The sequence below is a fragment of the Pseudonaja textilis genome, chromosome 11 (assembly GCF_049901715.1).
Source record: "Pseudonaja textilis isolate UNSWEBS1 chromosome 11, rPseTex1.2, whole genome shotgun sequence".
NCBI classification, from domain to species: Eukaryota; Metazoa; Chordata; class Lepidosauria; order Squamata; family Elapidae; genus Pseudonaja; species Pseudonaja textilis.
In genome coordinates, this window is record NC_142000.1 from 22,189,159 (window position 1) to 22,212,088 (window position 22,930).

The window sequence follows — 22,930 nt, forward strand, 5'->3', positions numbered from 1 at the left end:
AATAAGTCTTAGGTGGCTTACAGTATGTAGAGTTCATTTATTCATGTTGCATGAGCCAGCACCATTATTTTTATTACCATTCTCCAGAAACTTGAAAAAAAAAATCCTACCAAAATCCCCCACTGATGTCATAGCTGGAACATGGCTTTATGTCTGAACGTTGGATGTATTCCCAAAGGAAGCTTTATTAAGCACTCAAAGGACACTGCATGAAATCACCTTTTCTCAAGGTTACATTTCAAACGTTCAAAGAGTAGAAGATAATGCATACTATTATATATTAACTCTGAATGGCTGCAATTAAACTGTAGTTTCAGAGCCAGAATGGAGCTGCCTATAATTCTAATAATCTATTATAAGTATCCTCTACAATAAGTTAAAAAGTATTATGAGAGAACCAACCTAATTTTCCTTTGCACCAGATATTGCGAGCCCTTTTTATAATTTTACATGCTTCAACCTTCCAGCACATGAAGCTCCAATCAAGGCAGCCATTTGCAATATTTCAGTCACAATATTTCATAAGAAGCCAATGCCTATCTTAATGCAAGTGATAGATTTTTTTTCCTCTTGGCCCACTTCCTCCACAATTACTTTCAAAATTGTCAATAAAACAATCTAGTTGAATTTTATGTGCCTTACATCAAATGTTTCTCAGTTAAAAACCAGTTATCTAAACAGGTATGTAGGTTATGCAGCAGGCTCTTCGTTTAATCAAAAGTTTACTTGTGTCCCAGAGGGAACCAGTTAACATCCTGGGTGTGTCTGTCACAAATTTGATGGCTGAGATTACAACCATAAGAAAGTTTTGCAAGTCTGTTGTTTGGAAGTTGTTGTTTGGAGAATGAAACCATTTTTTTAGGGAAGAGCAGTGATGTTTCTATTCAGTGAAATTGTGAAAGCCTTTCCAGCATTGCAAATCTGATCTTCAAACAAAATGTTACAGCTTTAACATTATTTCTGCCTAAACTAACTTTATATTCTAGTCACACTGCATTAAATCTTTTTCTGTTGCTCAACTATTAAGTATCTCCTGCTTATCCAGCTGAGCAAATTCTCTTCTGCAACTTGACTCCATGCCTTTTTATGAAGGGAACCCTCAGTCTTAAAGGTGTGTGCAAATTCAGAATCTCTGAGTCAAGTGAGCATCCTTTTAATAATCCTGGTGTGTCCACATGCAAATAGGAAAGCACCACACCAAACCTGGAGCCAGAATACACTTGGCCATGGTGCTGAAGCTTCCCACTTCCCTATTTTACTCTGCTGTCGGTTGATGCTACCCTTTTTCTTCGCATGTCCTAATTCCTCTTCGCCAGCGAGTTGTTTCCAGGCCTTCTGTGGTGATGCTTCCAGGCGGATATGCCCAAATCCTACAGCCCGACGAGTGCGGCGCCTTTGGGGTGGCTTCCATCCGCGCTGGGGGCTTCTTCTCCCTGGGACCCACAGAGGGGCCGGAGGGGCAGCCTGAGTTCTACTGTCTCGGCAGGAGGCCTCCGGGGCCTTCTTTCCCCACCACTGGCTGGGGCCTCCGCGCCACGGACGGCGGGGCTGCTCTTGTCCTTCTGTCATCCGGCAGCTCCAGGCCTGAAAAAGAAATCGAAGCGTTGCACCCGAGTGCCCCGCGCCCGTCCCCTGGTCTCAACCCTCGCCAGCCGAGGGTTGCAGGCTCGGGGGGGCTGCGGCACCACAAAACCCATGGTGCCCGGCCAGTCCCCCGTGCCGCCACCTTTCAAGGCTGGAGACCGGGACTCCCCTCACTCCCCCCGCCAGGTGGCGGCACGAGGTCTCCCGGCCCGGCGGCGGCCATCTTGAGAGCGGGCTGCCCGCTTCCTAGATGGCCGCTGCCTTCTCGTCGCGCGGCCTGTCTTCCTGGGGATGACGGGCGCCGCCTCGCTGCTGCTGCTGGTGCTCCGGCGCGGGGGCCGCGGCCTCCTCCGGCCCGAGGCTCCTCTACCGGGCGGCGCTCGGGGGGCTCTGGGCCGCCGCTGGACCCGGGCCCCCGCGGAGCGCAGGCCAGGCGACGACCTTCAGGTGAGCGGGCCAGCAGGGCCCGAACCAGGCCGGCGGGGGGGGGGGACTCCGCGAAGGGTCCGCTCGGGCTTCCCTGACCTCCCCCTCCCCATTCTGCCTTTCAGCTCCGGCTGCCCGGCGCGCTCTCCAGGGGCTGCTGGGCCTGGCCTGCGTGGACCCCCGCCCGGCTGTGGAGGCTGCTGGGTGAGTAGGAAGCCTCGCCCGTCCGCCCCCGCCCCCCCCCCGGTGAAACCCCGCTGAAGCTGATCAGTCCGGACTGGGCGGGGTCCATTGTCAGGGGGTCTATTTGTGTCTTCGAGGATGGATTGGCGGGGTTTTGCCCGTTTTTCCTCTTCTCTGACTGCAGCCGCCCCGGTAAAGCAAATAGGAGCCTCCCTGGGAAATTGAGGAAGGGGCAGCGGGGCTTTTGCCCAGAGACGCCAGACCCGCTCAAGGAGGGGAGGGAGAGTTATACTTCGGCCTGGGCGGCTGTCTGGCTCCCCCTCGATCATTTCCATCCCGCCGTTGTTTGCTCTGATCCCAGGAGGACTTTCTCTTTCCAGCCCTGTCAAGGGGGCGGGGGGGGGTTCCTTGCAGTGCCCACAGATGCTGGACTGCCCTTTGGGGCCTCCCCTGCTGAAGAGCCTGCAAAAGATCCTTCTGAGGATCCCATCTTTGCCCCAGGTTGCACTCCAGAGTGAAAAAGAAATGGGCACGTAGAGGGGGAAACCCAGGCAAGATTAACTTTCACTTAAATGTTTTTAGATCATTCCTCCCCAAATGAGGAGGAATGGGTGCCATAAAAATGCTATTCTACAATGAAAACAGTAATTTAAAGAAATCAACTACAGCAATATAATTCATAAAATGTCTAAAGGAGGCTGGTCAGAGAGCCTTCTGTTTCATAAAATGCTTTAAACTGCCTGAGACGTTCTCTGAGTTTGCATCGGGCATAACAACATGGACTTCCTGGCCCAGTTGGGGCACTGGAGCGAAGGGACTCTTCTCTTGCCACCTCCCTCCCTCCCTCCATGCCATGTCTTCTCCAAACAGTCCTTGAAGAGGCAGCTCACGTAGGAAGCTTTGAAGCGGTTCTGGGAAAGAAGGAACTCACCGGTGTTTCTCCAGAAGCCTGGCTGATGGTGGGCCGGCCTTCCTTCTGGCTGCCTCACTGTCCCACTGGAAAGGCTCCCACCAGGTGATGGTTGAAAGGGCCACCTGACAGAGTTACAGGCCCTGTCTCCACTCTGGGGTGCCGAAAGTTAAGCCAAACCTGGGCCCTTCATTTGGAACTCCGAGAACTCTGCTTGTTTTGGAATAACAACTGAACAATTCTACACTCCTGGCTCTTCTTTGTGCCAAGCAGATGAGAGGTACCTGGCCTTGACTGCAGGCTTCCTTACTGGTGGCACCTGCTGCTATTTTTCTACATCTGGTTCTCATCGCAATGACCAAAGTGGGAAAAAGCCCAAAGGGAAATCCCCAAAGGAAGATGAGGGTAAGTTTGGATTTATATGCAGTTTTACTATGAAGCCCCCAGTAGGTTTTTTTTGGTTTGGGGGAAGCCTGTTCGTCTTCCCTTTTCTGTCAGCCTAGTTAGCCTCCCATCCAGCTCACATCTCCCTGCATCTTAAACTACTCTGAAAAGCACCGCAGGTAGATTTCGTGGCCTAGGTGCAGCCACATATTGGGGGACCTGAATTATGGGCAGTGGGCTTTTCTCTGGGAATAAAAGCCATTTCACCCTTTAATTCTAAGCTGTTTGAAAAAAAGAGAGAGCTCCGGGGTTTGCTAGATGAAGCCGTGCAGACATGAGCCCCACGTCTGGTTCTCTTTCCTGGCTGGGTAAAGGGCCTGACCTGCCAAAGAGCGGGTCCTGCTGTCCGGGATCTGAAAGGAGGCCGAGATTGGGAGCCATCAGGTGCCTCTTCCTCCCGCAATTCATGGAGGTTCTGCTCTAAGCCCAGCACAGGAGTGGATGGGTTAAGGTCACAGTAGTACTGAACCCAGTTCTAAGGTTAGGCGGTTAAGAAGCCAATGCAGCCTGTTTGTTTGTTAGAGTTTTAAGCTGCCCTTCTCAGCAGCTTCACCTGTAGTGCTAAGCCACAGCTTAAAACTAGAGTACTGCGGCTACATCCCCAGGAGAAAATGGCGCAAAGGGTTCCTTTCCTGGGATTGTTTCGGGAGGAGTGGGCATAATCGCAAAACTGGTTTATCTGCAGCCTTCCCCTGGCAACGGGGCAGTTCGTAGGTGCTGCAGAAGGCAGCCATGCTGCTCTTGCCCTTTCTAAGACTAAAACACACCCGTCTTTTCCTTTTCTGGCTTTGTCTACTTTTGTCTGAGAAACACTGGCTGGCTGATACAAAGCCCCCACCCCGCCTGCTGAAGACCAGGGCTGGCATCGCAGCTAGGTAGTTCCCTAAGGTCTTCTGCTCCCCAGCCGTTGGCCTGGCCTGAATAGGCCTCTCCTGCCACCCAGCTGGCCGGCCCCGCTCTGGCCTCCCTTCATTCAGCCCGGGCAATGGCTGAAACACAATCCTGTTCTGCAAACCAGATGCTGGTTTTCTAGCCCAGCTTTGTTTTCTAAGGAAGGCTGAAATGTGGAACAAAAACAGGCGGGGGGTCGGGGGGAGATTGTGGCCTGAGGCATAGTCAGCTTGTTGGGCTCTTACGTTTCCTCTCCCCAGAGGAAAAGAGACGCCGGGAGAGGGAAGACCAGATGTATCGCGAGCGGCTGAAGGTCCTCTTCTTCATTGCCATCGTCATGAGCCTGCTGAACTCACTGACCACCAGCGCGGGAAGCATCTCCTGGAACGACTTTGTCAACGAGCTGCTGGCCAAGGGGGAGGTGCAGAGTGTGCAGGTGGTGCCGGAGAGCGAAATTGTGGAAATCCACCTGCACCCGGGGGCCGTGGTCTTTGGTTGGCCCGTGAGTGTCCTTTGCGGCCCCCTTCGTTCACTGGGAAAGGCCGCTGTGGGCCCTGAGCTTTCAAATCAGTAGCCAGAATTCTCCAGTCGCAATGGCTCCCTCTCCCCCCATTTTGTGAAGTTTTCATGTTTTTTCTGAACGATTTCATTAAGTGAAATTAATGTGAAATAAAGGAGAAATAGAGCTTGTGTGGGTTCCTTGATCCCTTGAAGGGCTTTCTAGATAGAACGTAGCTGAAGCATTTGGCCAAAGTCTTAAGTTAAAGCATTTGAGCTTTCGACTGATCTTGGAATTATTTTCAGTTCAGGTGTTAACCGGTGAGAAAACTCCAAATGCAGAGAATATGACGTACTAATATTTGAATAGCCAAAGGACTGATTGTAGCTTTTCTGAATCACTTTAGCTTTGGGCTGTTCATTTGTTTTTAAGTAGCTTTGACCCAGACTTCAGGTAGGCTGGGGTGTTGACAGGCTGGGAGGTCAGGTGGGTGAAGAAGCCATATTTGCCCGGTGGGGCTGCTTTCTTCCTCTCTAGCACTGCCCCTCCGTGGCTCTGTATTCAGAGGCAGCCCTCCGTTTCCTTCTCTGAGGAGGCTCACCTGGCTGGGACGTCTCCACCTTTTTGTGTCTTCCAGAAGCTGAGCCTGACCTATGTGATGAAGGTGGCAAACATCGACAAGTTCGAGGAGAAATTGCGAGCGGCCGAAGATGAGCTGAACATCGACTTGAGCGACCGAATCCCCGTCTCTTACAGGCGCAGCAGCTTCTTCGGAAAGTACGGAGCGCTTGGGAGGGAGGGCGTGAATTGCCTCTACCCTGGCAGCCGCTCCTGTCCGCCCTTCTCCCTTCCTCACGGTTGCTTGTCTGCACTTTGACCTTGGGGTGCACAACGACCAGGCGGAGTGCTGAGCAACAACAGCCTATCCTGAAGATGTGGCTTCTGCCATGGACGGGCCTGAATGGTCCAGCCCACAGCTGAATCCGACAGCTTCAGAATGGAGGGCCTGACTTCCATAGAGGCCTCTGAGCAAAGGAGTTCCTTGGGAAAAGGTCCCGTTTGGTAGCCAGGCGGCCTCCTGCCTGGGAGCAGCTTGGTGGTCCCTTCCTGGCAGCAAACTCTGCCTCTTGGCCGGGTCCCCAGGACACAGCTCGGCTGCAGTGGGCTGGCCTAGATTCTCCCCTCTTGGAACTGTTAAGGGAGCAGGCAGCCAAAGGATTTGCAGTCACCAAAACCCCCATGTTCTCTGCTGTGTTTGTTTTGTTATTGGAGAAATCCAGTTTTCTACTGTATTTTTGGCTCCCCAAACTCAGACTGGTCTCCAGATGCCGAGGCTGACTCTCTTGTGCTCCTTGTCTCGGCAGTGCCCTCTACACCTTGGGAATGACTGTGGTCAGTGTTGGCATTCTGTGGTACATTTTTCGGCTGGCTGGCATATCAGGAAGGGAAGGCGCCTTCAGTGCCTTCGTAAGTAGCCTTACTATGCCGGGGGAGGGAGCGGGGCTGACATCCTCCAGATGGGGCTGGTCAGAGACTGGACAGTCGGGGCTCCTCCGTCTTCCTCTCATGGTTGCCGGTGCTGGGTTGTCTGCTGCTCAGCCTCCTGGGAGCGGGGGGAGGTTGGCAAAAATGGAGCCCCTTTCCCCTCTCAGGTGGGAAGGCTGAGCTCCAGGAACTGCCAGGGTTCAGGTAAATAATGATTTTGTCCATCTCTCCGGCTCAAAGGAGGCCGGAATGCGATGCCTATTGTTTTCAGGGCTGCTCTGCTGCCCCCCATATCATCGAGCCCTTTGAGAGGCAGCACTTTTGGAGTCCGGGGGCTGCGCGCTTTCTTTCAAGCATGCTTACGTTCAGGAAGGCCCCATCAGCCCTTCCATCTAAAGGGTGGATGCGCGTCTCTGCGCTTGACTGGGAGGCACATGCTCAGCAGAAGGAGGGTTGCCGTGGTGACAGGGTATCTTCCTCCCCCTTGCCTGCTATCTACTGGGATGGAAAACAGGAAGTAGCACCACCTAGGCTTTGTCCTGGGGAGGGGATGCAGGGTTTGCGCCGCAGACCTCTTGCTCTCTGTATCTGAGCTTCCCTGCCCTCCAAGTGCCACAGCCAACAAGGGCTTTTTCTTCCCCTCCTTGGCAGAACCAGCTGAAAAGGGCTCGCTTCACAATCGTAGATGGCAAATCTGGGAAAGGGATCAGCTTCAAGGACGTGGCAGGCCTGCACGAGGCCAAGACGGAAGTCAAGGAATTTGTGGATTACCTGAAGGTAAAAGAGACAACTTGCCTTGGGAAGCAGGAAGGCCGAGGAGAGGGAATTGTTGGGGGAAACTGCAAACCAGTTTTTGCTTCCTCGAGAACGGGGCCGGGCCTTTGCTCACCCCGAGGTGCTTCCAAACAAAAGAGTCTGTAGGAAAGGCTGCAGAATACCTTGAGCCTCCTGCTGCACCTGTGGGAAGGGGAACAGCGCCTCGTTTCTCCAGCGTTCCCTGCTCCATCCCTTCCTTTTGGTTCTAGAGTCCGGAGCGCTACCTCCAGCTGGGTGCCAAAGTGCCCAGAGGGGCCCTCTTGCTTGGGCCACCGGGCTGCGGCAAGACCTTGCTGGCAAAAGCGGTGGCTACAGAGGCCCAAGTGCCATTCCTGGCAATAGCTGGCTCTGAATTTGTGGAGGTGATTGGCGGTGAGTCCTCTTTCTCGGTCGTGGAGCCTCGCGTGGGAGGAGATGCTTTCCAGAGGACTTGAACCGGTTTCCTCGCGAAGGGGCTTGTGGGGATGGTCACTGATCTGCTGCTCCTCCCCACTTCCTGATCCCCCACCGTTTCTGGCCTTAGGAAGCTTCTGCCGGAGCCCCAAATTCTTCGGGAGGATTGGGTGGCTCCCGAGGAGCTTCCAGACCCCAGAAGAAGCGTCAGAGCTTTGATTAGCCGAGCTTCCTGCGTTGCCCCATTGGTGCTGCTTTGCCCTCTGCCGGCTCCTGGCAGAAGACTCGCCTGGCTAGAAAGGGACCCAGCAGCCTGTGGCTTGGTTGAGAGCTGCGAGGGTCCCGAGCAACAGGAGCAGAAGCCCCGGAGAGCCCAGCCCCTGTCCCTTCGACGCGGCCTCACTCCCGCTTTGCCCACCTGCAGGCCTTGGCGCTGCCCGGGTGCGGAGCCTCTTCAAGGAAGCCCGGGCGTGTGCCCCGTGCATCGTCTACATAGATGAAATAGACGCGGTTGGGAAAAGGCGCTCAACCAACATGTCTGGCTTCTCCAACACAGAAGAGGAGCAAACCCTGAACCAGCTGTTGGTCGAAATGGACGGTCAGTTTTTCATGGCAAAGCGTTTGGTTTTGAAGCCCGGGGTCTTTTCTTCCCACCCCTCCCCAAAAGGATATTCGCCCCTCCTAATAGGGCATTTCCTCTCCAGCAGGCCTCTTCCACCCCCACCCCCACCCCCTTTCCCAAGCTGCTGCCTGTTTCCTTAGAGATCTGGAGGTCTGGGCTTCCCTTCATTGTCAGCTCCGGTGTTTTTCTCTGCTGCTTCTCCTTTGATGGGTTTCTGTTGGCTGCCCAGAAGGGAAGATGAACCTCAGTGCTGGCTGCATTTGACGCTGCTGGCCGGGGAGACGTGCAGCCCAAGAGGGGCAGTTCCTGTCTCCCCCAGGGAAGCAGGGTGATTCAAGGAGTTCCTCCTGCTCTGGTTCTCTTCCTCCAGGGCTCTGCCAGGACAGTCCCGCTGCTCAGGCCGGAGGACAGGCCTGCTCTTTCCAGCTGTCTGGGGCGGGTTCTTTAATTTAAAGACTCGGTGGCTTTGGGGAAGGGAGGCATGTGGAAATGCTGGGAAGACGGCCGGCCTTCTCTCCAGCTACAAGCGGATCACGGAGGAGGCCCCCAGAGAAGCAGCATTGCTTGAATTCAATCAATGCCAGGCCTTCTGCACGTCAGAAGTGGTAGAGCTAGCCCCTGCCTGCTTGGTCTCCTAGATCGATGGAACTCTGTTCCCGGGTGGATAGAGTTGTAAGCAGAAATGAATCTCTGCCTTGGGAACCATTTCTGCTCAGACAGGTTGAGAATGAGCCGAGCTCCGGTGTTGGCATTGAAGGCTGAGTCAACTCCCTTATTCCCTACTCCGAGGATGTTTGGCTGTCTTCGTTCCTGAAACCTCTGTGGGTTCTTCTGCTTTATATCTGCACCTTGCTTTGAAATGCTGTTAGTGCCCTTCGTAAGAGCCGGAGCGTTTAGAGAGCCAAGCGGCTCGTGGTCAAGAAGCCCCCTTTTCCAGACAGGTGTGCGCAGTAAGCAGGTAGCCTTCTTACTTTGCTGCCCCCTCAGCAGATCAAAGCTCAGCACCCACCTTTCCTGACAGAGAAAGTGGCAAAACGTGGGCTGGACCACCAGGCAGTTATCAAGTGGCTCTTCAAGCAACAGAGTTGTATGGTCGTGCTTGGGAAGAAACTCCCTCGTCCTTCTGCTGTGCTCTGTGTTGGCCAGACCCACTTCAGATGCTGCATCCAGTTCTGGGCATTGACAACCTGGTGCGTATCTGGAGGAGAACAAAAGGACGGGGCACCTAGAAAGAAGAGGCTGCCTTGGCCGCCTTGTGCATGTTCAGCCGGCATGTGCCAATGCCGAACACTTCCACACAGGAGCTAAAAACTGTTGATTGAAGGTGGATGCCACTCTTGCAGCTGGAAGGGCTCCGCTTGCAGAACTCAATCCCACAGGCCCCAGTCGGTGGGTTTGTGGCCACTGGAAGGTGGGCAGGTTCTGTGGACTGACAGGCTGACCGAGAAAGAGACCCTTCAGCTTGCAGTGCCAACGCTGCTCTGGTGCCAGATGTGCTTCCAGAAGTGGAAAGAGCAGGCGGGGCTGTTGTGGTGTCCGCGGGAAGGAGCTGGACCTTCCCTGCAAATGCGGCAGGCTTCCGGCAAATGGCCTGAAATTGTTTCTACGTAATGAAAAGGAGGACTAGGGGCCCAGGTCTTCTCCAAAGCCCCCGAAGGCAGGACAAGGCGCAACGGAGGGAGGCCAGTCAAGGAGAGAAGCAACCTGGAACCAAGGCGAGAACAACTAACCTCCAGAAGTTCTGGATGCTCCACCACTGGAGCCTTTTTGAAGAAGAGCCTGGACAGCCACTTGTCTGGAATTGAAGACCTCCAAAACTCCCTTCCAACCCTGCTACTCTGAAATCTGGCTGGTGCTGAACGGTGGGGGAAATTGTGGGCTGAATAAGGCAGGGTAAAGTCCAGGAAGGGTTAGAGTTGTCTGCAAGGATTGGGTGGCGTGTTCCCAATTTATTTTCCCACTTACCACGTGTCTGACTTCTGTTTCCAGTTGAAGAGTGCAGGCGAGTGGTTTAAAGAAACGTTCCACGCTTCGTAATTAATACATAAGTCAGATTTCCTACACACACACACACACACACACACACACACACACACACACACACCCCAAGGTTTATGAGCACCTTCCTCCTCTTGGTCCAGCATCCACACTGGACTGTCCCTGTTTTGCGGCTGCCCCCGTGGCGTGGAGAAGGGTACCTCTGGCCTCTTTGCCCCCCCCATGTGTTTCTGAGCGTCCGCCGTTTCTCTTCTGCAGGGATGGGGACCACGGACCACGTCATCGTGCTGGCCTCCACCAACCGAGCGGATATCCTGGACAATGCCCTCATGAGGCCCGGGAGGCTGGATCGCCACATTTTTATCGACCTGCCCACTCTGCAGGTACTCTGTTGGAAGCGGAGGATGGGGCCCCTCCAGGTTCTTGAATCAAAAGCCTCCACCCGTGCGTGGCCCGTCCCCTGCTCGAAGACCCCACTTGCCTTGGGGCGATGATTCATTCGGAGTCATGGGATCCAGGGGGTCATTTAAAGCCAGGGGCCTAGATTTAGTTGGCTGAGGAAGGTGGGAGCACCAAGGGGGTTCTCTGCTCTCCCCAGGACTGGTAGCAAGACCCCCGACGGCGCCTCTCTCTCTGGGGTCCCCCCATTCCAGGAGAGCAGCAGCAGCCGCTCCTTTTCCTTTCCCGGCCAGGCTGCCCCTTTCTGGTTCTTCCCTGTTTTGGCCTGAAATCCCTCAGATGCCTGGAGCTGCGCAGCTGCCCCGGAGGAAAAAGGAGCAGGAAATTCTGGCAGCTGAGCCCCCTGCTCTAATCAGGGCTATTGTGACCGGCCCCATGAGTCACACTCTGGCACAGGGCCAACCTGATCCCCCCCCCCCAGCCCCCAATTTCCTTCCTTTCATTCATGCGTGGAGGGAAGGGGAGCCCTTGCGAGTCTGGATCCGCTCTTGGTGCTGACGGTGCAGTGGGGGAAAGGCTGGAGGAGGAGGAGGAGGAGGAGGAGGAGGAGGAGGAGGAGGAGGAGAGCCACAGCCTCTGGGGAAGAGAGGGGCGGCCCCTCAGCAGGCTCTTCCCTTTGGTCTCCTGGGGAAGGGCAGGCAGGGTTGCGGGGGAGGCTGGGCCTAAGGAAGCCCCGGCCATCTTTGTCTCAGGGCCCAAGACCTCCTGCCCTGGAGCAGCCAAGGCCACCTGCTCAGTCCGAGACCCAGGCAGGCTCTCTGTGCACTTAAGAGCGGCCCTCCCCAGGCCGGTCCAGGGGCCCTCGGGAGAGGGGAGGGTCTGCCTTTCTGTGCCCTCCAGTCCTTGACAGACACACACACACACACACCCCCCTCCGTCCAGGGGATCTGTGGCAACCCGTCCGCTCTGCTCTTTGTAGGAGAGACGGGAGATCTTCGAGCAACACCTGAAGGGGCTGAAGCTCTCCCAGCCCGGCAGCTTCTACTCCCAGCGGTTGGCTGAACTCACCCCAGGCTTCAGCGGTACGTGTGGGGAGGGGGACAAGAGATCCAGCTTCTCCAAGCCCCCCGCCCAGAGCTTGGGCGATCCTTCCCCTTGGAAGAGAGAGCACAGAGTCCCCTCTGCGTTCTCTGCCAGCCCAGCCCTGTGGCGGCTGCCGCTTTGTTGCTCTCCGTTCCGCCTCCACGCCCCAACTCGGAGCCGATGTGCCTCCTCTGCAGTCCCATCGGGGGCGTCCTAGGGCCACGCCAGGCTGGTTCTCCTGGCTCGCCCTGCCCCCTCCTGAGAGCACCCTGGGGTTGGGCCCGATGACCCCCTTGCAGCCCCTCTGTGTGGGCAGCCAGCTCGGGCCTGCGGTTGGGACCCTGCGGTTGGGACAGCACGACCGGCAGGCCTGGCTCCTGCCTGCTCCCTCCTTGAGAGGCCTGCTTCCAACCCCCTTCCAGAAGGCTTGCTTTTCTTTTCCTTTTGCTGAGCTTTTTGTTTTCTCAGTTTTTAAACGTTTAAATAAAATGCCTCGGTTGGTTTAGAGAAAAATCCCTGGATGCTAGTAATGAATGAGGTTTAAATAGAGGAAGAAGAGAAAACGGAGGACAGTTGAAGCAGAGGAGGATTGGGGCGGGGTTAGCTGTAAAGAGCCTGTGAGACCCCTTGGCTGCAGAGGCTGTTCCCCAGGACGGGGAGACCCAGATCCAAACTCTGCCGGTCTTTGAACCGGTTGCCATGCTCAGCCTTGAGGGAAGCATGCGCAAAGCCTCACGTCCCTGGAGGGAAGGAAAGTCCTGGGAAGAAGAGATGAAAGCCAGGCCCGTTCCCAGAAACACCTTCTGGTAAATGAGGCACAAGGGTTTGTAAAAATTACTGTCATCCTCTCACCCTAAGATATGAGTAAGGAATTAGTAAGGATGCTGGGAAGTGGCCACCTGTCTGTCCATCAGCAGGACCATCTCCAAAAACTGAACGGGGCCGAATTTCACGGGGGCTGGGCCAGGGAGGGAGGGAGGCTGGCAGAAGAAGGATTGGGGGGGGTTGGATCTGGCTGGGGCCACAGAGGAGAAGAAGGCAGAAACAGCTGTCCCTGGGGCACCTTGGGAGGGGCAGGGGGGGAAGCAGTTCACACTCCTAGGCCTCATCCCAGCCACGTGATAAACCCCACCCAGCCAGCCCTGGGCTTCTCAGTTCACACATCCACACCGCACACCCACATCCAAATGCATTACTTCTTTACTCCGATAAAATACTGGTGCCATCTATGTCCATTATGGACAGTAAAGGGGTTAGAAAGAAATCCAGAAGCCGTTTTCTGCCGTGTTTCTCTACCTTAAATTCTGCCAGATGTTAAATAACTTTTGTTACCTTGCACAACTTGAAAACGAACCTGTTCTGCCAGCTACGTTTCCCTCGCCTTCTCCAGCTACCTTGGTGTGATGTAAGTGAGAGGCTCCGCTGCCTTTCCTTGAAGAAAAAAATGCTGCTCTTTAAAAAGTTGAGTGACCAGAGCCCAGGTGTCCTTAGGGAACCCGGAGGTTTGCCTTGCTGTGAAACAGAGCCCAGGGTGAAGGTTTTGGGACGCTAGACAGGCAAGAAGAGAGTGGAACGAGGAGTAGATTCGCATTCAGGATCAGGCCCTGCCAGAGGAGGCTACACAGCCGTTGTTTCTGCAGGCAGGGAAATGCAGAACAATGGACCTTGAGACTTAGCAGCTTGGATGACCAGGCAAAGAGGGCTAACACCCACCCACCCACCCCCCAGTCAAGGGGTGGACTGGCTGCCTGGAACTGCCTCCCAAGCTGGGCTGGCAAGTGAAGAGCCGAGGTGGAGGTTTGCTTTCTTTCCCTCGCTGGCATCACTGCTGGCCCTTGGCACCTGGGCAATGGGGGGTGGCCCCACCGAGGACCCTGTCTTGGCTTCTTAAGAGCCCCCTGTTCTCTCCCCACCTGTGCTGTGCTCCAGAAGCCGAACAAGAGTCCCTGGGTTCTCTCCACAGGAGCTGATATTGCCAACATTTGTAACGAGGCGGCTCTCCACGCTGCCAGAGAGGGGTACAAATCCATCGACACAATCAGCTTTGAGTGTGCTGTGGAGAGAGTAATTGCAGGTAATTGCGTCCTCTTTTCTCTCCTGGGGGGCGGGGGAGCGATCGTGTTCTTCAGCCTAGATTTGGGAGGAGAGCTCTGCTGGGAGAGCCATCCAAGTGGTCCCCGACCGAGCAAGGCAGGTTGGCTCTCAGCTCTGGCTCATTTGGGATCTGGTGTGGACCACCAGGCTCCCCTGAGTGATGACTCACCCTGACCACGCTGGGCTTGGTGGACAACAGGCCCTTCGGCTCTGAGCTCTCTGAACACGAGTGGGGGTGTCAGCTCCCAGGCCCTGGTTGGGGGGGTTGGGGGTTGGGGGGGGTCATTTTTGTTGCAGTAAGGACCTTCCGATGGAAGCAGAGTCGGGGGGTCTCCATAGAGGCTGGCCTGGACGAACCACACTGGCTGGAATTTGTAGGGGACGCCTGGTGGAGCGAGGCTGCTGGGGGTCTTCTGGTGGGGAACCTCACCTAAGCAGCCAGCCCTTTGGGGACAGAAATGGGATTTTTCTAACCGGAGACATTGTTTCTTTGCTTGGATGTGTCTTGGCTGCAAGGTCATCTTTCAGTGAGGCAAAATTTAGTAGCAGTTAAAACTAGAGAAGGGGTCTGTAAGTCTCAGGTGTGAGATTGTGGACTTGTGTGGTTGCCTAACAACCCATTTGTAAGCCTTTCTTCAAGCAAGTGTTGTTCTCCGCTTCCTTGGCCTCCTCATGACTCAAGCGACACGGGGGGCTTCTGGATGCTGGAAACAAACTTGGGAAACTGAGAGCTTTCTCTCCCCCCACCTTTCACAGGAGCTGCCAAGAGAAACAAGATCCTTTCGCAGGAGGAGCGGAGGGTGGTGGCATTCCACGAATCGGGCCACGCCCTGGTGGGCTGGCTGTTGGAGCACACCGAAGCAGTGTTGAAGGTCAGCTGGCTCTCTGCCGTGGAGCTAGGCACGCAGAGGGAGACCAGTCGGCTCACCATCCCTCCCCCCCGCTCTCCTCTCTGCCCTAGGTGTCCATAGCTCCCCGCACAAACGCTGCGCTGGGCTTTGCCCAGATCCTGCCCAAGGACCAGTACCTGCTGACCAAGGACCAGCTCTTTGAGCGGATGTGCATGGCGCTGGGGGGCAGAGTGGCAGAAGCCATCACCTTTAACAAAGTGACCACAGGTGAGGAGGGCCGGCCTTGTGCAGAAAAGGGCCAGGAAGCGACTCCCTTTGGGTGGGATGGGAAAAGCCCCTCGGTCGCCTTCGAAGACTTTCCCAGCGTCCGTTGCCTCCGTTCTTACCCTGCTTTGCTCCAGGGGCCCAAGATGACCTCCGGAAGGTCACCAGGATAGCCTACTCCATGGTGAAACAGTACGGAATGATGCCCTCCATCGGCCACCTGTCCTTCCCAGAGACGGAAAGCGGTCCAGGGATTGGGCGGCGCCCCTTCAGCCAAGGGCTCCAGCAAGTAATGGACCATGTAAGGCTCTCCCGGGGGGGGGTCGAGTTGCAGGGGAGGCGGGACTGGCTTCTTTCCGGTTGCAGGGCTCCTGAGGGGGGACCCCTCCCCACCGCAGCTTCCCAGGCAGGAAGATGATCCAACTGGCCTAATCCTGCCTCTTGGACACTGGACCCTCAGCCGCCGCTTCTCCCGGCTGGGAGCGTTCACTGAAAAGTTGGGATCAGTGGCCTTAGTCAGCTGTGGCTCCCCTTCCTTCCACGGTTCTCTCTTCCCCAGGAAGCAAAGCTGCTGATAGCCCAAGCGTACCGGCGCACAGAGAAACTGCTGATGGACAACCGGGACAAACTGAAGATGGTAAAGGCCCTTTACAATCCTGGGGGGTCGAGGAGGCTGGGGAGGGCAAAAGGCCGGAAAAGGATCGGCAGTCAGTCCCTAGCAAGTTGCTCCCTTCTGGCTTCTCTTGGGAGGCTCAAGTGAATCGCAGAGCAAGTATGGTATTAAAGAAAAAAGTATAATAACACCCCTGCTTGAAAGCTGGCAAAGAGGTGAGGCCTCTGCTGGGATGACCTCACTGCAGCACTCCACAGACTGCCCCTCTTGTGCAGGTGGAGCCAAGAAGCCAAGTGGTGTGGAAAGCCTCTCCGGGCCTCGGAAGGCCAGAGAAACCGAGAGGGGCTTCCTGCACTCTGAAGTGGACCAGGTCCTCCCTTGAGGAGCAGGAAGCTTTGGTCTCCAGTGTACACCTAGTTGTGCAGGGCTCCGCATGCCCATAGTGCACCTTCTCACCCCCTCGACTTTTCTGGGCTAGCAGGATCCATGGCAGGGCAAAGAGGGTGAATTCTGCCCCGTGTTGTCTCTGACCTGGGCAGTGCCAGAAACTTAAAGAGATTGCCAAGCATGTGCAAAACATTTCATGTCGGGTGTGGTATCCCTCCGGAGCATTTTGGTTTTTTTTTCCAGAACAGGCAGGTCTGTGATTTCATTCTGGAATGTCTGGATGTAGATGATGCCGAAGTAAAAGCAGGTTGTGATATTCCAGATACACGGCATTCTCAAAAGAAAAAGTGGCAGGTTTGCCACTTTTCAGTTTTCCCACTGGCAGGGCAATTCCCGCTCTGGGCAGCTCTTTCTGGCTCCTTAGCCGGAAGGCATCGGTCAGGGGAGAAGGGTTTTCTAGAGCCGGATTTCCTGGGTGCAAAACCGTTTTGTAGTTGACCGCAAAACTCTCCCAGTCTTTGGAAGTGGAGGGGCCAACCCCTTCACCCAGAGCTCTGCATTTTCGGAGGGCTTGCTGGGCCCAGGCCTGTCCCGTTATCAAGGCCCCTTGCTTGGTGCATTGCAGGGCATCAGGTCCCTGTGGCGTTTTTGACTCCTGTGGCAAATGCGGAACCTTCTGCTAAGGCGCATTTATTTAAGCCTGCCAATCCTTCCTCTCCAGCTGGCAGACGCCCTGTTGGAGAACGAAGTGGTCAACTACGAGGACATCGAAGCCCTTCTCGGCCCTCCCCCGCACGGGCCCAAGAAAACCATCTCTCCCCAGAGCTGGATAGAAGCCGAGAGAGACAAGCAGGACAGAGGAGAGGAAGAGCCGCCTCCCCAGTTGCCCCCCTACAAGGAGGAGCAGGAGCCTCACCTGAGCTATGTTTGAAACGCCATCATGAAGCGAGTAGCCGGTTGGATTCAGGTTTTTCTTCCAAACTTAGAAGTGCTAAGGATGTTTATTTTTGCGCCCTGAACCCAGCCCAGTTTGGATGTGGGGCAGTGGGCAGGCCAAGCGGTGAACAGTGCCAGAAGCACCATCTTAGAGACCCCTTTGGCTCTGGTCTGAGAGAACCAACCCAGCTCTCCGCCTGGGGTTTCCTGCTTAGCTATCCTCTCTCGAACCATTTGGTTGCCCGCCGATAAGGATCCGGTACCCAGCAGCCTGAGTTGGTCCCATTTCTTAGATCCTAGGGCTTTCTTCCTGCTGCTGTGTCTGTGGTGCATGTAGGAACTGGAGGGACGTGAGCTTTATCAACTGTTCGGGGCACTGCTGACAGGGAGGAGGAGGAGGAGGAGGACAGGCCCAGTTTTGCCTTTAGGAGGTGGCAGTTCCCAGAGGGAATGTTTGTTCACGTCTGTCCAAAGCAGTGGGTGCCCCTTGGAGCATCACCTCACTTCCTCCTCTCCTTGGAGAGTCCTGGGTCACCGTCCCAGGCATTTGGATGGGGGGGCGGGGGGGGGGGACTCTGACTTGTGCGCTGGCACTGAGCTATCTCTGTGCAGAGAGGCATGTTAGAGAGTTTCGAAGTGGGCCCTTGCATTGCAGAGTTGAGAGAAGCAACTACTCTAGTCCTGCTATGCCAGCGCCCCCTTGTGCCAGACTCTCGCCTCCTGTGATCAGCATCTGCCACCCGGTGGTCTGCTGAGGAACTGCACCCCAATTTCTTCTGGTGGAGAACTCCAGTTAAGCCACCCAGTTCCTGCCTGGTGATGTTGGACATTTCCAAGGGGAAGCTGACTATATGCAACACAACTGAATGGGTCTTGGTGAGGGAGCAAAGGTGGCTGAGGATCCGGGCTCAGCAGCGTCTAAAGTAAAGCCACACAAGCTCCCTGTGCTTGTCTGCAGCCTGGCAACATCTTTGTGGAAACCCATTTCTCAAATTTAGGCATAAATGAAGTGGCATTTTAGGCTATACACATATATTTGCCTTTGTTTACAATGGATGATCTTGTATGTTGTTTCCAGCAGGCTGCTGTATTTCAATAAAGATTTAGAAGTGCTGCCGATCCAAGTATTGTTGAACTTTAAAGGGGGGGGGGTGTTAACTAGGAAAACCGCATTTCCTATCTTCTGTTCTGAACGGTGTTATCCTTGGATTTCGGGATGACAAATACGATGATGGTTCTTTATTTGATTTTTCTTGAATCTTCCTCCTGTCTGCATCAAAAATGGGTTTATTACATTTGTGAGTTCATGATTTAGTGCTATATGATCATACTCTTTTTAAACAATTGTATGTTAATCTAATATTTACACACCATTTAAAAGAGACGGTCAAAAAGCTACGAAGGAAACAAAAAGAGCAAAACTCATCCCCTCCAGCAGCCTCCACTCTGGTAAGCAGGGATTAACTTCAAACAAACATTCAAGCAGAAAACAATGCCCTGATGAAGACATTGACGGGAGGAAAATCACACCCCGCCCACGCAGTGTGAGCTACTGTATATAAACAGTGCCAATCTTACACCCACTGGCACTGATGATGTTACCTATAGTTGTTGGGTAATTAAATGTCCGCAAGCAAACCAAGCTCAGAGAACACCAAGGATTCCACTTTGTCCAAATATTTAAAATACTTTATTACAAATTCAAAAAAGTAATTGTTTATTGTTGTTATTTATTGCCTATTTCCATTGCTTATTGAGCATGACCCATTGTTTCTGCCAAAGTGGTGCAACTGCCTTTAACACTTACCTATTGCAGCCCCGTCCTATGGAGATGGAGAGAATCCAGTCCCTGAAATTGAGAAAGGAACAATAGCTTTGCAAAGTGGGTTTTTCACATACGCATGCAGCGAAGACAGCCGCCCACACACACACACACACACACACACACACACACAATGTGAACCACTTGTAGTACAAGTAAAGCAAAAGGCATTTTACTAAACGCACTCAAATCTTTTTACAGAACAAATGAAACCATACTGTACCATTCAGTAAAGATGATGTCAGAAAGCAACAAATCCTTTAATTTTTGCACATCAAAGGAAATAGTTTTGGCTCAAGGGAAAAACACGTTTTCCTACATTTCTAAAGGGGGTTAACATGCTAATATCATCTTTATTAAACTGCTAATAATACCTAAAATTCTAGAGAACAATGTTAGCTGAAATATGGTGCTCATTTTTGCGTTTTCCTCTAATGCTCGCCAAGGCAATGCTTAGATTCGGTGGGATAGAAAATGCCTTTTTGCAAATGATCTTGGAGGGTTCTCTGAAACGTTCTTGATGCAGGTGGCTTGCTTTTACACACGAAGGCTTGATAAAGCTCCAACAGCCAGAGGCCAGGGTGGCATGGCTTCTGAGTAGCAGTTCGTTAGGACCAGAACTGACGCTGTGGTTGCTGAGAGTTGTAATTTGTTGCTACAGGTAAGTTTGAAAGCCTTGGAAGGATGTAGAAATGGACAGAAATTCGTGAGCCCAGCCTCAAAAGATTTAATTCCTAACAGATATTTGATGTCTGGCAGCCAACATCCTACGGGTGGGGTTTTTGCTTACACTAGCCGCCTTTTCCTTCTTGCACATCTCTCTGCTCCTGCCTAAGAAGATAAAAATTATTTTCTTGAATTAGAGCAACATTCCGAAAGAGGCAAGATTTAGTCTCCGGTAGCCTTCAACACATTTATTAAGTCGAGGGGGGAATATAATCCACTAGATCTGGAAGGCATCAGATTAGGAAAAAGGATCTGCTTTTCTCTGGCTCCATGCAAGACAGTTCAATGGAAACCAGAGGTGAGGATGACGGCTCCTTTAAATCATGCACCATCTTTGTGACTGGCAAAACGACAGGAAACAGCAACTGGCAAGTCCGCTACGTAGATTGGCCGGGAAGAATGTCGCACTTCCGGGGCGCCTTGGATGCGGCGACGGCAACATATCCCGGCGTTCTTCGCGCCGCCTCTTTCTTTTTCCGGCCGGCCATTTTCTCTCCCGGGAGGTGAGTTCTCGTGCTGGGCCGGCGGCGGGTCTGCATCTGCCGCCATCCGCAGCCCCGCGCTGCAGGGGTGACCCCCGAGACGCGCGGGCGGCCTTCGGGAGGCCTCGCGGCTGAGCTCCGGCGGCTCAGAGGGCGAGAAGGAAGGGAGCCGTTGCTTGGAGCGGAGGGTTTCTCGACGCGGCGGGGCCTCCGACCCCGAGAGGCCCCGGCCGTGGAAGCGGGGCGGGCCGGCACCAACGCCGGAGCCAAGGGCGGGGGGTGGGCAAGCCGCCTCCGGTACTTGGGGCGCCGGCCCGGGGCCTCCGAAGGGCCTGCGGGGAGAGTCTGTCATGCGGCGCCTCTCCGGGGGTAGCCGAGCTCGAGGCCGGGCGGGCGCTCCCGGGAGAGCCGGGGCTTCGCAGCGGCCCCTTTGCGCTCGCCCGCCCCGTTAAACCCCCGCGCCCAGGGGCTTCAGCGAGGCTCCATCCAGGGGCTTCATTGCAGCTGCCGCCGCCGCCGGCGTTCCCGGGCCCTGGAAGCTCGGCTCCAGGCAAAGGATGTGACCGGAGCCGCTTTTCTTGGCCGTCCGCGGAGGAGCCGCGTTGATGGCCGGGGAGCCGAGCCCGGACGGGCCTTTGCAAAGGGAGCGGCTGCCGCGAGGGCGTCCAGGCGGCGGCTGTGGCGATGAGGGTAAGGCGGCTGGTTCTGTCTTTCCAGGGGTCTGAGCAGGCATGGCGCCCAGCCGGAATGGCATGATCTTGAAGCCCCACTTCCATAAGGACTGGCAAAGACGTGTGGCCACCTGGTTCAACCAGCCTGCCCGGAAGATCCGCAGGTGAGGAGCCCCCGGAGCCGAGGCGCTTCCCAGCTGGAGGACGCTGGATGACACGGAGGGGCCTTGTTGCTACGGCCGAATGATGAGAATTCTCCGGAATCGCTGCACTTCGTTGATGAGCCTTTGAACCCATAAAGCTGATGGCTGTAGCTGCCCCTCCCCCCAGCGGAGGGCCTTGTTGCAGCCCCCTTGCCCGGCTTGGCTTCAGGGCATCTTTGGAGGTGAAAGGCGGGTCTTGATGTGGTCCTTCCTGTTGCTTCCCCCCCCCCTCAGGAGAAAAGCCCGCCAGGCCAAAGCCCGTCGTATTGCTCCTCGTCCAGTAACGGGGCCAGTTAGGCCAGTCGTGAGGTGCCCCACCGTGCGATACCATACCAAAGTCCGTCTGGGCAGAGGGTTCAGCCTGGAAGAGCTGCGGGTGAGTGAACGGGGGGCGTGGGAAAGAAATGCCTGTTGGGGGGTGAATGGGTTGTCTTGCCCGAGACCCTTTGAGGGTCCATGCTGAGGGGTCTTTCCACGTTAGAAACTCCCTTGAGCAGTTTTCCAGCCTGTTTTCAGAGTCTCTGATAAACTGAGATCGCGCTAGTGATTCTCTTACCTTGCCCTCAATACGCCCTTTGTGGCCGGACCTTTGCAGTCAAATGGTAACACCCCACAGTACCTGTCAGCTTGAGGATGATGATGGTGCCTTGAACCCTTTTCCAGTTGATGATTGTCCTGCCTGCCCAGAAGGAGCAGCAATTCAGACTTACCTTGATTTGAATCCTGTGTCCACATAACACTCTCTAGATGGCTGGTATCCACAAGAAATTTGCCCGAACGATTGGTATTGCCGTGGACCCCAGGCGCCGGAACAAGTCTACCGAAGCCTTGCAAGCCAACGTCCAAAGGCTGAAGGAATATCGCTCCAAACTCATCCTCTTTCCCCGGAAGTCTTCTGCGCCCAAGAAGGGAGACAGCACGGTGAGAACAGAGTTTGTCCGTAAAGGACCTTTTTGCCCACAGCTTTGCTGGAGCCAAGGGCCCGTGAGAAATTCTCTTTTCTTGTTTCTGTAGGCAGAGGAACTCAAGATGGCCACACAACTCTCTGGACCAGTTATGCCCATCAAAACCGTAAGCGACCCTCTGGATTTACTGGCTCTTTCCTCAAACATTGGTGGTTAACCAGGAGTTTTGCCTTTGGTGTTTTTGTGGGGGAGATAGGCTTGTGTGCTTTAGATGTACTTTTCTCCCCCAAGCATTGGAATGGGGTGAGGTGCACGAGAGGGTTTTTAACGCAGATGTTGCATGCTTCACTTAGGTGCCAGGTTTTCGATATTTATGGTCTTAATTGATACGTGTATTAAGTTGCTTTAATGGTTGATTGGGAGCTGTCCAAAGTTGGATGTAAGATGGATGGCTGTTTAAATGTTGTAAATACATTTTATTGTCGCACGGTCCCGATTCCTTAATTGGGAAGCAGCTGCCAGAACCGTGCAGTTCTGTAGTTAAGTATTTGGCAGCTGGACAGCTTCTTTTCAGTCTCTTCGCCACATTTAAAAGCTTGTGGGTTGCGAAGAAAAATATTTTCTGGAGAGCTTTGATGCTGAATGTGACTGAACCTGGACCAGCCTGCCCCAGATAACTTCTTCCAGGCAGTGCGAGCAATTGTGCTAATAGCACAAGGCCCAGCGTGCCGGTTGAGCTGTGAGTGACCGTTGCAACTCTTCACTTTCGTAGGTCTACAAAAAGGAGAAGGCCCGGGTTATCTCGGAAGAAGAGAAGAACTTCAAGGCCTTTGCCACTCTGCGCATGGCCAGAGCAAACGCTCGGCTCTTCGGCATCCGGGCTAAGCGAGCCAAGGAAGCAGCCGAGCAGGACGTGGAAAAGAAGAAATAAACTGCTTGGACAGATCGGTTCAATAAAAAAAAGAGAGAAATTTGCCATGATGGGGTCCTCCTGTGTTTGGATGCAGCCATGGAAAGTGGGGGGCAGAAGGGTTGCCCCAGAAAGTGGGGGCTTTCACCGTCTTCAGCGGAGTCCGTGCTTTGTGCTTGCTGGCCCTTTGGAGTTGGAAGGTTGCAGGGGGTGGGGGCCCTTATTATCGGGGGAGGGGGAGCAGAGCGCCAGCTTCGGCATACTTGTTGAAAGCGCTCCTGGAGGATGAACGGTCACCTATGGCTTCGCTCCCCTCAAGGAGCCAGAGGGGAA

General features: G+C 54.4%; 2 protein-coding genes, 1 long non-coding RNA gene and 1 other non-coding gene across 4 annotated transcripts; 3 read left to right on the top strand and 1 right to left on the bottom strand.

Annotated features, from left to right (window-relative positions):
* Positions 1-13: 13 nt before the first annotated feature.
* On the bottom strand, positions 14-1,833 carry LOC148124866 (uncharacterized). Its single transcript, XR_015744903.1, has 2 exons — positions 1,727-1,833; positions 14-1,584 (listed from the first exon to the last, which is right to left on the bottom strand). It is a non-coding gene; the product is annotated as an uncharacterized LOC148124866 (long non-coding RNA).
* Positions 1,593-17,994, top strand: SPG7 (SPG7 matrix AAA peptidase subunit, paraplegin). Its single transcript, XM_026719750.2, has 17 exons — positions 1,593-2,031; positions 2,136-2,214; positions 3,377-3,508; positions 4,699-4,940; positions 5,575-5,714; positions 6,302-6,404; positions 7,074-7,199; positions 7,448-7,610; positions 8,056-8,229; positions 10,510-10,634; positions 11,630-11,732; positions 13,697-13,807; positions 14,584-14,699; positions 14,789-14,945; positions 15,080-15,243; positions 15,502-15,579; positions 16,664-17,994. The coding sequence occupies exons 1-17, from the start codon at positions 1,876-1,878 to the stop codon at positions 16,871-16,873; spliced, it is 2,379 nt and encodes a 792-aa protein (XP_026575535.1). The 5' UTR covers positions 1,593-1,875; the 3' UTR covers positions 16,874-17,994.
* A 1,882-nt stretch (positions 17,995-19,876) lies between these two features.
* On the top strand, positions 19,877-22,663 carry RPL13 (ribosomal protein L13). Its single transcript, XM_026719772.2, has 6 exons — positions 19,877-19,929; positions 20,626-20,743; positions 21,017-21,158; positions 21,530-21,703; positions 21,797-21,853; positions 22,460-22,663. The coding sequence occupies exons 2-6, from the start codon at positions 20,640-20,642 to the stop codon at positions 22,616-22,618; spliced, it is 636 nt and encodes a 211-aa protein (XP_026575557.1). The 5' UTR covers positions 19,877-19,929; positions 20,626-20,639; the 3' UTR covers positions 22,619-22,663.
* LOC113448990 (small nucleolar RNA MBII-202) lies at positions 20,824-20,902 on the top strand. The gene has a single exon (XR_003375775.2). It is a non-coding gene; the product is annotated as a small nucleolar RNA MBII-202 (small nucleolar RNA).
* Positions 22,664-22,930: the final 267 nt, after the last annotated feature.